Raw genomic sequence first — 18,170 nt, forward strand, 5'->3', positions numbered from 1 at the left:
GCGTGGTGTTTAGCAAGAGATCAAGGAGTTAGCTAAAACCTGGGAATAAAGTAAAATTTGATAGCAGGAGGGAGCACAAGTCAGCCACATTCAATGACGATATCCGATCTTGTCAAGAATCTGATACCCAAAAGAGAGAGGCCATCTCTCTTGTAGATTCTTCCTCGAGGAAATCAACGAGTGAATGTTTCAAGATAGTCCAAGGGGTTAAAAAGTCACGGCCGAATTCAAATTCGGAAAATATATTTATTTTTTAGAAAATTATCTCCATGGATAAGGAGAAGTAGATGTTTATTTTCAAATAATAACTTTCTACCATAAATTTTTCCCATAATCTTTTGATCCAAAAGTAAAATACATACCGGAAACCCAAATCTGCCCTTGTGTCAATTCGGTAAATTTGTCCCATAGGTGGCATAGCATGGTGGCTTTTTGATCAAAAAGTAAAAGACATGCTGGAAAGTGGAAACCCAAAAGGCTCCGGAGAACTTTTTGGTCCACTGCAGTGGACAGACACTGGACCCAGATAAACCCGGCCTCGTTTCAAACCACTCGATTCAACATCAACATCCAGTAAGGCCACCACATACTTCAGCGTCAATTATGTGTCGCTTTTGGTTATTCTTCTATGATGAAAAAAAAAAATATATATATATATATATATATTTAGTTGAAGAAATAAATATATAAAAATAAATTTATTTTTAAAATAATTTTGGAGTAAATTTATATAGTATCAAAATAGAATGAACTAGAGAGACAAGTCTCTAGGCATAATATTTATTATTTTTATTTCTATAATATTTCAAAATTGTCCAACTAAAACTGTAAGAATAAAAACATTTATTATCATAGTTTTAAAACATAATTTGATAGTCAATTTATGGCAAAGATCTGGTCATTGGTCGAGACTCGGGTCACAGGTTAAGCTGACCCGGTAGACATAAAAACAAAAATGATTATTATCATGGTTTTAAATTAAATTCGGTAGTAGACCCGTGGCAAGGCACATGTCATGAGTGAGTTTGACCATTGATTAATGTCAACGTAAGGAGAAAATTGGTTGTTATCATAGTTTTAAGACTAGACTCAGGGGTCGTCGACCCAGGGTAAGGCCCATGTCATGTGTCATGGGGGTTAACCCGTGTTAACCAGAGTTAATATAGAATAAAAGTGGTTATTATCAAAATTTTAAAACTTAATTCAGGAGTCAACTCAGGACAAGATCGAGTCACAAATCAGGAAGGTCAACCGGGATTTATCCGAGATAATGTAATTATAGAATTTGTATTATCATAGTTTTAAAAATCTAACTCATGGTCAATAGGGGCAGGGCCCGGTTCACGGGTCAAAAGGGTTAACATGAGTTGACCCAAGTCAATGAATGAATAAAAATGATTATTGATATAGTTTTAAAACCCAACTCGGGAGTCAACCCGATGCAAAGTTCAGGTCACTGGTCAGGATGGCCACCCAGGCCAAACCCAAAAAAAATTAAAAAATAATCAAAGCAACCTTGTTTTGACCATTATTTTTTCCCAAAAAATAGAAAGTTTTTTATCCGTGTTTTATCCATGGTTGACCTGGAATTTTGACCGGATAAGACCGAGTCAATCATTCATTTTTTTTCAAAGTTGAACTAGTCCAAGCTCCAAGTCAACCGGTAAAGTTAGCTTTGGTTTTATAACTAGGATTATTATAATATTATTAATCTCAATACCAAATATAAACTAAAATGAAAAAATAATAATATCTAATTATTTAAAAAAATATATAAAACTTTGATAAAAAATATATTAAAGTTAATTTGTTTTTCATATTCTATTATATTTTTTTCATCACAACTAAACAAAATACAAAATATACATACTATCTTATACATCACTATCAAATATAATTTTATTTCCATCTCTTTTGCTGTCTGATCTTCTGTATCTCTATTGTCTCCGTCATTCTATTCCAAAAACAATAATGAAACACTACCCAAGTGCTCCGATCCAGGGTTTAAAGGAGCATACCACCTGCTGACGGACTTGTCGTGAGAATCTTTGGGCGTTTCGTGGATAGCCCAATTACACAAGATGGCAGGTCCTAATATTTAACTATGTGGGTCGCTTTACAGTGGGCTATGGATGGAAGAGGCCCCTTGCCACTTCCCATTCATACACTCCATTTTTTTTTTCCCTCAAGGCTCACCGTAGCAGAACATCTTCAAGAGCAAATTACCTAGAAATTACTCCTGCATCTAGCTTCTGGCTTTACATGAAATTAATTTTCTAAGTAGCATCTGCCGTATCTAACCCATCTAACATGAACCATCATTTATAGACGGAAAGAATACACCTCTCTCAATTCAAGGCTGATCCTGTAAAGAACATGGACTCATTAAATCAATCAAATCATAACACCCAATTCTCTTAAACATCGCTGTCTCTGCACTGGTTGTATTCAATCCATATGTGGATGCATCATTACATTACTGAGTTGATGCATACCAAGCAAACTCAGGTGTGGGAAAGGTATCTTCCAGTACTCCTCTGTTGTCACTCCAATCTCATAGCCCTGTCTACTGCGATAGGAAATATCAATCTTCAACCCCTGCCTAGTACATGCAGATCATGATTACCACTGCCAAATGATTCCTTTTCTGTTCTTATAATTCCATTCCGATTATTTTTCTAATTTTACAAATCATTTTTCTCCACAATCAGTAAATATTTCACGCATGCAGCTGGCGAAACATTTCTTTGGATAATATTCACTTTACATTCAGAAAGCGATAAAAAAAAACACATAACAACACGCTAAAATTAAAAAAGAAAAGAAAAAAAAAACCCGGTGCGTGTGTGTGTGTATTAGTGATTGACTGCCCGTCGTCGTCGGAAGTAATTCTTCTTCCTTCTTCCTTCTTCCTTCTTCCTTCTTCCTTTATCCCTGATAGCACAATCTAGCAGCAAGCAAACTATAGGTATTGATTATTATATTATCCAACTTATTAATATGAAATTCAACTTTCATGCGGAAAATTCAAGCCGATAAGAATTTGTGGAAGAGGCTTTCAAACTTTTCCATTTCCTTGCAGGGCAGGGCAACCAGAACATTGACGCTATTCTTGTCATCGATATCCGGGAAAAGCAAGATAATATCCTTTCTGTGGTACACCACAGGACAACTGTACCTGGGGCACCCCCATGGATAGTCCACTTCATCAAATCCTAATTTCCACCAAGATGATAGCAAGAAATCTCCATGCGGAAATCCTTTGTGAATCTCACCCCAATCTATAGCAGACCGCGCATACTCGTCAGTCATTCTCTTTGAACCCTCTGCCACTCTCTCCACCAATTTAGAGATTGGCCCCTCTCGCAGCTCCTTGCACGTAGCATTTGCGTAGGCAGTTAACACAGCATTTCCAGCATATGATTCTGGTAAAGGAGGGGTCAGTCTTGGCCTAATGTTGACAGCATAGAGAATTGTTGACACTCTATCGGGATCCTGGGCTTCCGATTGTGACAGTGCCTTGCATCTCCAAATATGAGCAGTCACCACATTAAACCCAGAAACGCGGGCGCTTGGACTTGTCTTGGCCTTCTCTTTCATGTCGGAGAAGTTGCCGGAAGTTAGCCGGAAAATCTTGAAGTCTAGGGCTTCTTGGGCGTCATCAAAGACCGGAGCATTCAATTCTTGCCCCAGGTGAGTCTGAAGTTTGACCAATTCAGGGTGAGGGAAGGTGACACGTGGTGGAGATCGAGCTGCTAGTAGTTCACGGTCGTTGCAGGGAGTGACCGCCAGGGGTTTGCCACCAGCTAGGGCAGCCAAGTTTTGTAAGAAGATCTTGAAGCTTATCCCATCAAATGTTGCATGGCTGGTTGATATGCCCATTGCAAAACCACCACACTTAAATGATGTTACCTGTAAATTAAGGAGATACATAAATTAACCTCTTATAAGCATTTTAGGAGATTCATTCGTATAATGGATTTTATTCTCAATTTAAATATTCATTAAAGAATCGACTGGAAATTGAATCAAAACATATATATTTAGAGACCATATAATTTTCACACTCAAATTCATTTATAAATGTGTTTCAAGTTCTCCAATTCTCGAGGGAAAAAATACCTTCGGTATTTGATAGAATCGTGGAGGCCGAAAGGTTACCCAGACCCTAATATGCCTGATCCTATCGAACCAATGCATGTGAAAGTCAAAAGAGTCAGGATCTCCGTTTGGTGGTTTCGGGTTCGTAGGGTGAGATTCATGAAGGGAGAGGGCTGTCCTCGTGCAACCCATGCATGATCCATGGAGTCTTCCAATATATTTTTAAAAAATAAAAATAAAAATAATAATAATAACAAAGAATATGCTAGTATGTTAATGGCAACAAAATCTCGATGTGCAGGTGATGGCTAACTCTAATATTAAAATTAGTTGGCTTGATGTCAAGCAATCCGCGGCCATGTTATGCAATCTATTTCTGGGTGAACTTTCTATGCATTAAATTAAAAAAGAAAAAGAAAAACTTATATATATATATATATATAGTCACAGGCAAAACCTGGAGATGTATCTTTTCTATATATAAAAAAAAAAAAAGCGAACCACATCTCCTTGCTTCTCTCCAATTTTCTTCTCATTAAAAATTGCACGTGATCCCTTAAAATTTATGAATTTGGTCACACCAAATTTTCGATTTTAAATGAAGTTAGATCAGTTATTGCTAATCAAATTGCCAAAATAATGCTCAAACATATATGATATTCATGGATTTGGATTTTTATTTTTTTTTGTTTATAAGGGAACATGATCGGTCATGTTCAAAATCTCATAATTAATTATGAATTTAATAATTTGGATTAAGTGAGAAGAGTAAAATATTAACCACTTGTTTTGTGCAAACTATTTTTATAGAAAAATATTTTCTAGATTTTTTTGTATTTATTTTTAAAAAACATTTTCTAGAAAAAAATTTGTGTGTTTATTTTCTTTAAATTGATAAGTAAAAATTATTTTATAATCAACCTTTAAACTTAATCACTTATTGAAAAGTATTTTCAACTCATGAAATTATATAAAATATTTTATGAATATTAATTCACTCGCAATATTATTAAGCTATTTTAGCCACTACCTCCTCCATCATCATCACCATTTCTTTTCCTACACCACTTTTTTTTTCACCTTCACCATGACCACCCCCTCTATCACCATCATCATCTCACAACAATCACTACCATCATTATCTTCTTTTTTTTTAACATTATCATGATTACCTCACCATCACTTTTTTTTTTTCATCATCATCACCTTTATCTTTTTTATTATCACCGCCATCTCACCCCAGCATTCTACCCCACCATTGCTATTGAAAAATATTTTATTCAAAACAAATGTAGCATGAAGAGTTAGGTTGTTTCTATTTTTTTCTTATAATAAATTATTATTTTTTAATTTAAATTCAAATTTTATAAATATAACAGTCATGTTTCTATATAAAGACAAATATATTCTTTTTAGTGCACTGAATGCCACGGACATTTTATTATAAATGGTTAGTTTATTTTTTGGAATGTTGTAAGGGATATTTTTTTAGAGTGTTTTTATATTAAAATAATATTTTTTTAAAATTATTTTTAATATCAATGTATTAAAATAATTTAAAAATACTAAAAAATATTAATTTAAAATAAAAAAATTAATTTTTTATAAAAATATTTTTGAAGCACAGGACAACCCTAAAAAAAAATACTTATTAATTCCAAACCAAAAAGCGGCGGGGCATTGATTATTTAGGTTCGCAGGAGGTATTAGCTACAGTACTCCAAAGAGAAGCGGTGCACGGGACGTCCGAGTTAGGGTCTCTCAATTCTCTATGAAATTGGACAGCAATTTGAATTTTAATTAGGCGATCGATCACATTAGCAGGAGAGACTAATTGAAAGAAGCAGCTAAATTAACAGTATCAGCTAGTTTATAATCACTTTACACCCTTACCTGGATAATGCACAGTAGTTTACCATCTTTTTCCAAGCTATGATCCGAACTGTTAACAACTAGCTTAGCAAAAGCAGCGTTAGGATAAACCAAGTCCCCGATCTCATCCAATGTACACTCACTAGAGGCCACCACGAAGCCAGCCCCAGCCCCATTACAATCAACCTCCAAACGACCTGTTCTGGCGTTCGACTTCAATCTTCCAGCCAAGAAATCATATGGCACCAGTATCTTCTCAAGCGCATCTTTTATCTTCTCGGCCACAGTTTGAGGAGGAAAGTCTTCATGGGATGCAAAAAAATGGACTGTTTCGACATTGAAATTGAGCACTTGGTCGATGTTTGACAGGAACATGGATTTCCTCTGAGCTGTTTCATGGTTTGGAAAAACCAAAGAAGAGTTTTGGATCGTGACCTTAAGGTCTTGAAGGGGAGGAGGGGTTTCCTGGCACTGGATTCCCATGATCAATCTGGCTTGGTTTGGTTCTTGTGAAGGTCTGTGCCCTGTATATATACATTCCATACAGGAGTGGCGACAGATGTTTGTTTCTCATCGATGCTCGACAGTTGTTATCCCACGTGAACCAATGGGCATTACCGGCCATTAAATATATATACGTGAAAGCTGTTGCCCTTAGATTTTGTGGTTTTGGCATATGCATGATACATCAGTGTTTATAAATGAGCTTGTAGATAAACAAATCGAGTAGCTAGCTGCTACTCAAGAAGTGGTTGATAAGTAGATTTAAGAGATAAATGTGGGTCTGCATTGGATTGCTGTAACATCTCAGCTCAACAAGTATCAGGCAATATATTATAGAACAGTACAATTAGGTTAATATAATGCAATCTGTCAAAAAAAAAGAAAACCAGAACGGAGGGGGGAATCACGCCAGAACTCCAACCACACGATAAAGGGGACCAAGAAAGGCTAAAGTCGTGTAATTATAAATTAGTCACTTAATATTGTCGGTGTAAATGAGTTTCTTTTCAGAGTGGACAGTTGAGTTTCCTAGCTCAGTTACGAAGCAAGGAAATAAGTTATTGCTTGGCATGTGTTTTTAAAACATTTTTTTTATTAATTTTTATATATTTTTAGATTATTTTGATGTATGATATAAAAAAAATTAAAAAATATATTATTTGATATATTTTCATTAAAAAGTTTAATTTTTATATATTTTTAAATCATTTTTAAAACAATCTCTACTATACATTGAAAAACAAAAAATATTATTTCAATGTATTTTTTGATTAAAAGTTTAAAATAAAATTTTTTATAATAGTACATTACAAACATAAAAAAACACTAAGAAATATTTATTTAATGTTTTTTTAAACTAAATATACTTTTAAATCATATCAAAACATAGTTTCAAACACAAAAATAAACAATGATTTAGAAAACTAAATGTGAAAATGGGAGAATAAACCTCTGATCAAATTATATTGGGTTAATTAGGTGACAGATCCAGTTAACCAAATTAATCAACAGTTGGACAAGTGAAATTTGGGTTCAAATTGGACCATTTTTTCTTTTTCTTTTTCTTTTTCTTTTTCTTTTTCTTTTCTTTTTTGGTGGGGGTGGGGATTGAATTCATGGGTTGTTTCTTGTTAGGCAGCAAGCCACAAGAACAGACTAGAGGGATGCCCAACCCATTGACAGCACGTAGCAGCCAGCCAGCCGACATGTACTGAGCTAATCGGAAAATGTAGTAGGGCTTTCAAATGCAGGCAATTCTGTGCTCAATTGCTTCTTTATTTTCCCCTTTTAAAATTATTCAAAACGACGGTCCTTCTTTTGCTTGTAGTAATTGTGAGGAGAACGTGCTCGTCTTGGATTTTCCTGGTAAACAAATTATTATATTTATCTTTGTAAAAATATTTTTTATTTTAAAAAATAATATTTTTTATTTTTTTAAAATTTATTTTTAAAATCAACGCATCAAAACGATTTAAAATACTAAAAAATTTTAATTTGAAGAAAAACAACTAATTTTTTTGCAAAAGCACTTTACAACCATAAAAACAAACGGGGATTAATATTATGTTTTCAATTTATTTGGGTGCATTTTAAAAGTATATTTTTATTAAAAAATATTAAATTAATTTTTTTAGTATTTTTTATTATTTTGATATATTGATGTAAAGAAAAAAAATATAAAAAAATACTTTGATATATTTTAAAAAATTAAAAAACATATTGAACTACAATACCATATATATATATATATATATATATATATATATAAAACGATAGTTGTACATGCCAGCAATATACAATTCAAGCAAAACTCAAAAAAATATTTTAAAAAATAATATATGTTTATAGGTTGTTTTGCTAAAAACAACTTAACCTGTTAGATTGTATTTTTAAAAAACAAGGCAATATATAGGTTGCCACGCTGAATCAATTTTTTGAAAAAACACATATAGCTTGTACTATTTCGTACACCGCAGCTTGTGTAGTTTTTTTGATATTGTTACTAATAGTTCAATTTAATGGGATGAGCAGCAAACCATGAACATGTGCTATTTTTAAAATATTTTATGGGTTGTGTTTTTTTTTTATTTGTTTTATATAAAATTATTTTAATTTAATATCTTAGGAGTTTGGTAATGTAACCTGATTCAATTCATATTGTTTATTTATTTATTTTTTATGAAATTATCTCAGTTTTATTATTTAAATTATAGATTTGTTTTTTTGTATTAATTTTTTTAAATTTTATCATTTAACACTAGATTAATTGAAAATTGAGATTCATAATTTATTTCAATTTAATTTTTTATAGGGTTATTAAGGTCTCTTAACACGGGTTATGGATTTAACAAGTCAACTTGGATTGACTCGATTTTTTTTTCTTATTTTTTAATTTTTTAACGAGTGCTGACACCTTTCACGAGTGCTGACAAGGGTTCATCTGATCATAACTGTCATAATTCCATTCTCCTAGGTAACTTTTTCTCGTAGACCAAAAACACTCAATTCCATTCCATTGCAGTTAGGGCTGCGACGGTAGTCACCCAGCAGCATGTTCAGAATTCCTCGCGGTGGGGCTCGCACATTAATTAGCCGTAGGTGGACAGAGAGGGACTGGAAGAGGGAGCATTGCTTGGACTCTACAGAGTGGGCAGTTCATCACAAGTTGGATGTTGCCACCACCAAGAACAGAGAGACCCTTTCGTTAATGCTTGCCAGCTACATTTTCGGCTTTAATGTGAACAGTTAGCCTTTCAATTTCTTCAAGCTTGATTGATTGAATTGTATAATTGATGGGTGACGAGGACAGTTTAGCATCTGGGCTTCTGAAGCTCACAGATCGTTTCTTAAGAAATAAGTATCTCTTTACTCGTTTCTTTAATGAATGAATCACTTTTCTTGATCAAACCATCAAGAACAGCTAGAATAGGAGCCAGTCAGTCATTGCCACGAACCATTACAGCTATTAATATCTCTGTACTATTTCCTTGATTATAAATAAATGCAACTTCTTGTGCAATGATCACCGTATGAAAGAGGCAGCTTGATCGTTTTCAACTGCTCGAATGGAGATCGATGTTGGAATTGAAAAACTAGCGAAAGTAAACCGTAAGAATTGAGAGTACATCTCTCCATGCTTTTTTTTTTTTAATTTTAAAAAAATACAGGATTTTATTTCTGAAATATATTTATCTTTATTTTTCAATCAAACATATGTATCTATTTATTTTATTACAGGACACTGATCAAAAACTAATCTCTATGTGTCGAGACATTTGCTACTTCAAATGAAAACTTCTTCGATGAATCCTCACCGCTCAAGTTGTCTCAACCTCTTTTTCATAAATAAACATGCCACGAAATTGGGAATGTGATATATGAGAACCTAGCTAGTTCATTTATATATATTTTGAAATATAATTTAAGAACTAGATTGAAAATATAAAAATCTTTTTTAAATGAGTCGATGATAAAAATAAATAATAAAAAATATAAAAACTAAAAAACAAAAAGAAAATAAAACAAATATGTATTTTATCTAGAAGATAGAGAAAAAAAAACAATCATCAATGACAAACCACCTATCAACCACTATCATGCACTATACCAGAAGAAAGAGTACACGATGATATTCTTACCTTTTAATATCCAACATGACTATAGAAAAGACCAAAAATACCCACAAGACTTATTTTTTTCAATTAAAGAATAAAATGATAATTTTATTGTAGCATTCGAACCATTAACTATGTCCAGGACTACAATGAAAAAACCCACGCCATATAATTTTCTGCTTAGTATAGTACGTAGCACCCTTAATAGTTATGCAATATTGTAGCCAAATAAATTATATGGACACAGTTAATCAAGTTAGGGTATTGAAAGAAAACATTGGGCAAGGATAAGTTAGTCTTTAATGGCATGTATATATTTTTACCCGATTCTGTATGTCGAGTAAGTTTCGTTATCCCTGACGAACTGAACAGCTTTATTCAGAGGAAATCGTCTCATTTAAGGGTCTCTGATTCCAAAACCTGATCACTCGATAAATTTTCTAATCAATCTGGTGAGATGATCGATAGACTTTCTAATCAATCTGGTGAGATGATCGTTAGACGGGTATTGTCTGCACCATGCTACTGGAGGATACTATATATATATATATATATTTTTTTTCTGATCATTAACACATCTTCTTTCAAAATTTTGGATATTTTCTAGTGAAATATATCTCAGGTCCAGTAACGATTTATATCAATTCTTTAGCATTTTCTTTTCACCACACCCAATATTACTTTGTATTTGATCTAATTAACCTAGTATATAACCAGATTTGCAACATCTAGCCACTATAGTTTAAACTGACCCTGATGCCAGGGGGACCTTCCAAGCATCAAATACCATGTTCTTCGGATCGCAGCATTCCATTCAGGATCAGACTTCTGATTGCTTGTCACCATGCATCACGGTGATGTATGACAGCATACGATCTCCTTTCCTTTGGCAGCTCCAATTACAAAAACGCTAAACATTAATAAATAAATAAAGCAAGCACAGCACGTACAAATAATACTACACAAAAATAAAATGAGGACACTGCAGTATAGAATGATACTCGTGCAGGGCAACCAGAATCATATACACTCCTTGGTGGGGGGCAACCTTCACAAAGGGGATTCTTGCACCAAATTGGTGGCTATCACCAATCTGGGAAGAAGTGTTTAACTAAATCTGGTGTTCGTTCGCTCTGTCCATCATTTATGCCCTATAACCTCACCCACCGACGATTTTATGGCTGTCATATCATCAGGTAATCAAGGAGAGAATATCGAGCCGAACAATGAATTTTAGTTCCATAATCTATTCAAATCTACGCATTATTTATGTGATATCATGAAACATCAACAATTCAAGTAAAAAGGAAATACAAAATTGCTGCTTCCCAAAACTTCTTCAAATGTCAATCAAATACACTATAACCACTCTACTACTTATTACTAATTGCATGGAATATACATCTCCAATTACATCACCAGCGGTCCTCGGTCGCAGAGATTGCCAAGCCTGAATTTTGATGCATCAAACAGAATTAATCATCTCAGAAGCGTATGTATTATGTACATCCGAAACACCTACAGCCAAAAAAGATAAAACGTCAACTAAAGAAAAGAAACCAAGAATCATTGCCTATGACAAAACCCATTCACAGCTTCATATTTTGGGGGTTGGACTGGTTTCAACTGGGTCTCAACTCTCAACAAGTTGTTGCAAGCAAATGACAGACAGCTGGCAGCTCCGTGTTGAAAACTGGAAGACAACAAGTTGACCACCATGTCTATCACTTGATTGACTTTGTAGTTCAGTGTGTGCAAAGGTGGCTTGCTTGAGAACCAAAGGCACTGCACCATTTCAACTGGGTGTCAATTGATGTAAACTGCCATTTGGTCCACAAACAGTTTGTTAACACTGTTCATCGAGAGAAAACAAAGCCAGTAGACACAAAGTCATGCAAATGAACTTGAAAAGAAAACAGATTTTAACCAAATGCATTGTAGAAAATGCCCCTTGCAAATGAACTTAAAGGACTCCTGAACCTTGCAAATAAATAAGCCATAGGGATCCTGAACAAACACCAACTTTTCAGTTTTATTTGAGTAACTTGGATTGATGTGTAGCAATTACCTATTTCAGCAAAGTTACAGTTTCTCCTGTTTAGTTCCGAAGATATGCCAAAGCTGGTTCGAAGTACTGACTGTACTATCTATAAACACAATATATAGCACTTGAAAGTAATGTGCTTGTAGGGACACGTGCTTTTGAAATGAGAAGTAAATGAGCAGAGGTTACCAAATAGCACATTGCAAATCTTAAACCTTTCACAAGGTCAAAAGCTACAAGATAATGAGGACAGGACAGAGTTCAGGATTCACAGGGGCTTACAAGTATAGTGACACAAAGCTTGAGGCAATTTTGAGGCTTCCGGAACAAAATTTCGCAAGAATATAGATGATTACATAAAACTGAATTATACAGCAGCTAGAGCCATCACTCAAAGCAACATTGCTTACTAAAACGACAGAAAAGTGACTAGTCATTTTCCTCAAACAGGTGTGATGTGTAGGGGTTTCTATGATTCTTGAACCAATATATTGATTCTTGTTTAAAAAAAAATACAAATTAAACAGAGATATTTATATAAGTGCAAAGAACTCAAATAGAAATGAGTACCTCTAATATGCACAAAGTATTTTGTTCCAAGGCATATGATCAATGTCCTGAGCTCCCTCCCAATAATTGATATTACCAGATTTCTGTCCTTCATCAACAGCTCTAAGGCATACACATTGAAATCAAGAGCCTTGGGAAATTTTATCCTCCTTGATGTGATCTTCAGATACATTTTCCTTCAGTGCAGCCCTTCTTTTGGTTTGGATTTGGCGGACAAATTCCGTGACTATCACATGCAATTTAGGAGCAAGCTTACTCGGTGAAGAGACACTGAGACCTGCCTTTTTCAAGGCTCTTCCTACAAGTCTTTCAGCCTTTTGACAATGCATTGGGCAGAGGGAGGGGACAGTTGATATCAGAGCTGGTTTCCCACAAAGTACATGCCTTCCCTGTGCACTGAATATCCAGGAGTACAGTAAGGATACAAATATCCAATCATGCTAAAGAAAAAGCAATATTTGCAATGAAGAAAAAGTAGTAGCAAGTCGCAGGTAATGACAACATCACTCCTCTTGTAGCAATGTATTCTGAACGACACAAATGGTGCCAATAGAAACATCATACTCGCTTTCATGGTGTGTGAACTTAAAATAAAAGTTAAAACACAATATTAGTGTGTAGCTGAACATCAATGTCCTATGCCGGAACCTAATGACATGTTGGTACAATTAAACTGTTTAATGTCAAAACATCTCTCCTACAAGTGCACTCTCGGTTGACAAACATATTCATAACCGTTTAGCACACTGCCTTCCCAGTCCTTTTTTGGCTTGTGATTTCCAACTCACTCAATAAACCAAGCCACGACTTGTTTGAGGTCCTCTAAATCAATCTCCTTCCAAGCAATTGCAACAAAATCTTTTAATATGCTTGTGATATATTAAAATGCATGTATAGGAGAAGAAAGATGCAGGAAAAACTTTTTAAGGAAATCTCAAAAACAGGATAACTAATTTTTTGAAGAGCAGAGTCACCACCATTGCTTTCTCTAAGAATGATTAGACACCTAATCAAATCCATCGTTTTAAAGCAATTTTTAGCTCAACTTTGTTCCCATAAAAGGTACAAATACCCAAAGCACATGTTCCAAGAATAATTGATCATAAAAGTTGTCCTAAACTGTCATTATCATTAATTTCTGGTTTATACTTTGCATCCTAGACTCTTAAAGAAAATAAACCAGAGACCCTTAGAAATTCTTAAATAAACAGGTCCTGCGCTTTGCAAACATCACAAAAAAGCCTTTAGATTACAGCAAAAGCAGATTATGGTTTTCAATTGCTTATAGAGATGCAAACTCGTGAGACAATACCTTAACTGTTGTACCCACATGAGTTCACACAAAAGGGTCATATATGACAAAAAGTCCAATTTCCATGGGAAAAGGGCCAGATATTTTTCCCATGGCTTAATCAATAGCATATATATTCTATACAATTAACAGAATATGCTGCCAGTGACCTCCTTTTAATAAAAAAAAATCTTCATAAATATATCCTAGCACACAAACATTTACACAGGGCAGTCAATGAAAAGGTGCCCAGGTTTTCAAAGAGAGTGAATGAATAATACCACTTCGAAACAACAAAATGCATAATACCACTTCGAAACAACAAAATGCAAGACACCGCCTTTTTATTCTTCATTCTATAAAGCAAGACACTATTGCTATCTAGCATGGAAGATCACCAAATTAAACAAAAAAATCAACAATTTGAAAAACATCTTTAATCATCAGCCTAAGATGACCAGCAGAATAAATTTAGTTCAAATAACCACCAATAACCCTATATGATGAGCAACACATTTATCAGTTCTGTCTCACTAAAATTCCACTTGAACACTGAAAACAAGGAAAAATATAAAGGCCACTGGATCAGAAATCATGTAAAAAAACACTTTCTCTCTTCCTGCATCGTTCGCTGACCAAGGGAAACACAAAAGAAAAAAAGGCACAGTGAAGCCAAACATGCTGGACGTGCAGATAGTATGTTAGTTAAGATGGGCTTTTGACTTTTTTATATTCCAAGATAACATACATACACAAATGTAGAGTTAATTTTCTTGTCATTCTCGTTTCTCAATAAATATCATGTCACTCTTATTTCTCAACAATGGTTGCATTTGTTTCTCATCCTTAACATTCCAAATAATCAAGCAAAGACTCAAAACCATCATGTGAAGCCAATTAGACATGTATTTACAGGTATTGACAAAAACAAGCATCCAGGAGATAAAAAGCATCCAGAGGAAAAGGAAATTGAAACTGATCGGACGCTTAAACCGTAATCACCCTAATCTTCGTATCATTTTCTCGTAGTTAACATTCTCTGAAGCCAAAATCCTATTCGAATTAATACATTATCAGCTCGTACAGAATCCACAATATTTACCTCACTGTCCAACATCTTAAGTCTTAATACACAACCTAGTAAACAGCTTAAACTAGCCCAAACACAGCAAAACCGTAAGAAATTCAAACAAACGAAAGCAAAAATAATGAATAAATAAATAATCATACCTTTTAACAACATAGGCGCAGCCTTTATAAAGCTTTTGTTTAGAATCCGATAATATATGTGTATAGCAGAACGTCGTTAAAGCCATCGGTTTCGCTTTACACCCACTAGCCGAGCATTTCCTTACCCCTTCCTCCTCTCTCTCCTCCGCTTCCTCTCTCTCCTCCGCCTCCACTTCACCGCCGCCATTAATCCCTAATTTCGTATTCCATTCAAAATTCTCTTTATCACTGTTAAGATCTCTCTTTCTTTTCTTGTTTTTCTCATCTTCTTTATATGGACTTTTCCCATGTATCCAGTAATACTCTTTGTGTTTGATTTTGAGCTCTTCCATTAAGGTCCAGTAATGGGCTCGGAAGATCTGAGCGAGTTGCTTTAATCGGCGAGATCGCCGAGTTAAGAGTTCTTGGTGAGTTAGGTACGCTGAAGATGAGAGAACCGCGTCTTCATCTGCGCCGTCGATTCTGATGGGATCGGAAGGTTGTGGAGGAGGCGGCGGCGGTGGTGAGGGAGGGTTGGCCATGGGTGAGTTGGGAGTTTGCGCTTCAGTGGGAAGGAAAGACGACTAGTAGTGTCCTCATGTCGGTTGCGGTTTCTTTTATTCTAATTTGACAATTATTCTACTTTGGACTTTGATGGTTTCAAATTTTCAATATCGCTCTATTAATTTCGAAAAGTTGCAAAAGTTGCAATGCAGCTCACAATCTTAGGATTTTTTTTGAGGTTGTGAAGTTACGGTGATTTAAAGTATTTTTTATTTAAAAAAATTATTTTTAATATAAACATATTAAAATAATTTAAAAATATAAAAATATTTTATTTTATATAAAGAATATTCAATTTTTTTATAAACACAGTTTACATAATGTTTCTAAATAGACCCTTAAACAGCGAATAAAAGTTGATGAAGAGTCTATTTTTAAAAAATATTTTTCCCCTTTTTTCCTACCCTAAGAACCTGTACATTTAGGATATTATTGGATATTGACCTGCCGCAAGACTGAATTATTATTTTTTTCTTGAAAACCAATAAATAATGTTAATTTTTTTTAATGGTCTCATAACTAGGATTAAGTTAGTCTAAATTAACTTATTAATCTCATAATACAGATCATGAAATAAAAATAACTTAGTAAAAAAACAAAAAACAAAAAAAAATCACAAAATTTTTTTTAAAAAAAAAACATTGAATGATGGAATAAAAATAAATAAAAAATCAACTCGTGTTAACTTTTGCAAACCCGTGACTTGTGTTATTAGGCTAAAAGCATTGTACATGAAAAAATAATAAACACAATTCCTAATTAATCAAGTATTAAATTTTAATTTTTTAAAAAAAATAATCTCACATAATGATACAAAACAAAAAAAAAATAAGAGAATAAGAATTGAAATCGAAATAAAATATTAGATTAAAGAGTAACTACAATTTTTTGATTAAATTGTGAAATAAAAAAAATAATAAAATGACCTAGAAAAAATAAAAAAAAAAAGAAAAACATATCACAAATTAACAAGTTGAGATTTAATGGAAGGGTCATGAAAAAAATTAAAAATTAGAAATTAAAAATTAAAAGAAGAGTGGTAGAAGTTGACATCTCAATAACGGATAACTCTGAATTTTTGAATGGTGAGCCTGATTTCAAGGGAAAGAGATAGAAAATTAGGAGGGGGAATAAAAAATATCACTGACATCACAGCACCATTAACCGTCCGTGAGGAATATCTTGGTGCAACGCTTCTATTATGCAAGTTGGTTTTTGGTCATCATAAGACGTCGTACATGCTATCTAGAGAGCGCGAGCACTACTCAAACTCTAATGCACGCAGTACGCTTCAGTGTATATATTGTAAGAGATGACTTGCTCGTGTTGCCGCGGGCTTATAAAACAAATATATTTAATAATGTTATAATTGTAAACTAGTGCTAGATAAGTAATAGAAATTAAAGGTATGATAGAGCAAATATTTCATGACGGAAAAAAAAGTTGTGTTGGTGATCAAAAACTTAGAGACTGAACAAAATGATTTGTAGCAATCTACAGTGTTTTGTGAGGAAAGATACAGTGCTTTCGCCACATGATTTAGATTTGCAGTTAATAAAAAGCAAAAAAAAAATACAAAGCTAAATTCTCTACCAACTTAATATTAAAAAAAAACCAACAAAGATAATTTTGGAAGGAAAAAAACCCATGAGAAAAGATGTTGCAGTAATTGACTAATGTTTTGTGAGGGAAATTATAGCGTTTTTCCCAATAAAATAAACTGAAAAAACTATTTAGAGAAATATTATAGCAATCCACAGTGTTTTGTGAGAAAAACTACAACGCTTTCTTCATATGATTTAGCTTTATTGTAATTATAATTCTTAACCAACTCAATATTAAAAAAAAAATCGACAAAGATAATTTTGGAAAAAATCATAAAAAAATCACATGTAAAAACACTACAACAATTCACAGTGTTTTAAAGAAAAAAATAACAAAGCTAAATTCTTAATCGGCTCAATATTAAAAAGAAATCAACATAGATAATTTTAGAGAAAAAAAAAAAACAAACACCAAAAAAAGGGGAAAAAATCATGTTGGAAACACTGTAGCAATTCACAGTGTTTTGTGATGAAAGCTACAGTGCTTCCCCACATGATTTAGCCTTATTTGTAATGACTTGTAATTGTAATTCACAAACAACTCAATATCAAAAAAATAAAATTGAAAAAGATAATTTGAAAAAAATTATAACAAAAAAAACTATGCGGAGAAACACTGTAGCAATCCACAATGTTTTATGAGCAAAGCTACAATACTTCTCCCCACATAATTAAGCTTTATTACAAAGTTAAATTTTAACCAACTCAATATTTTAAAAAAATAAAATGGACGAAAATGATTTTGGAAAAAAATATTACAAAAGAAGAAAACACAAAAGAAACTGGAAAAAAACTAT

General features: G+C 33.5%; 2 protein-coding genes across 6 annotated transcripts; both read right to left on the bottom strand.

The window, feature by feature from the left end:
• Positions 1 to 2,412: 2,412 nt before the first annotated feature.
• Positions 2,413 to 6,492, bottom strand: LOC7474394 (acyltransferase GLAUCE). Its single transcript, XM_002316138.4, has 2 exons — positions 5,995 to 6,492; positions 2,413 to 3,912 (listed from the first exon to the last, which is right to left on the bottom strand). Exons 1-2 carry the CDS (start codon positions 6,454 to 6,456, stop codon positions 3,028 to 3,030), a joined length of 1,347 nt encoding a protein of 448 aa, XP_002316174.4. The 5' UTR covers positions 6,457 to 6,492; the 3' UTR covers positions 2,413 to 3,027.
• Positions 6,493 to 11,305: 4,813 nt separating this feature from the next.
• LOC18102678 (uncharacterized) lies at positions 11,306 to 15,850 on the bottom strand. 5 transcript variants are annotated; one of them, XM_024611413.2, is made up of 3 exons: positions 15,227 to 15,850; positions 12,706 to 13,101; positions 11,306 to 11,876 (listed from the first exon to the last, which is right to left on the bottom strand). In XM_024611413.2, exons 1-2 carry the CDS (start codon positions 15,745 to 15,747, stop codon positions 12,828 to 12,830), a joined length of 795 nt encoding a protein of 264 aa, XP_024467181.1. In that variant the 5' UTR covers positions 15,748 to 15,850; the 3' UTR covers positions 11,306 to 11,876; positions 12,706 to 12,827. The 5 variants fall into 5 exon arrangements, with proteins under 5 accessions (XP_024467181.1, XP_024467180.1, XP_024467182.1 ...); XM_024611412.2 differs by having other exon boundaries at positions 11,306 to 11,911; XM_024611414.2 differs by having other exon boundaries at positions 11,306 to 11,943.
• Between the last annotated feature and the right edge of the window lie 2,320 nt (positions 15,851 to 18,170).

The sequence above is a fragment of the Populus trichocarpa genome, chromosome 10 (genome assembly GCF_000002775.5).
Source record: "Populus trichocarpa isolate Nisqually-1 chromosome 10, P.trichocarpa_v4.1, whole genome shotgun sequence".
Classification (NCBI taxonomy): Eukaryota; Viridiplantae; Streptophyta; class Magnoliopsida; order Malpighiales; family Salicaceae; genus Populus; species Populus trichocarpa.

Excerpts from the sequence above, each read along its gene's own strand:
- LOC18102678 (XM_024611413.2), bottom strand. The coding sequence starts at position 15,747 with ATGGCCAACCCTCCCTCACCACCGCCGCCGCCTCCTCCACAACCTTCC. Across the intron at positions 13,102-15,226 it reads TGCGCCTATGTTGTTAAAAG|TGCACAGGGAAGGCATGTAC; the intron begins GTATGATTATTT and ends CTGGATATTCAG.
- LOC7474394 (XM_002316138.4), bottom strand. The coding sequence starts at position 6,456 with ATGGGAATCCAGTGCCAGGAAACCCCTCCTCCCCTTCAAGACCTTAAG. Across the intron at positions 3,913-5,994 it reads AACTACTGTGCATTATCCAG|GTAACATCATTTAAGTGTGG; the intron begins GTAAGGGTGTAA and ends CTTAATTTACAG.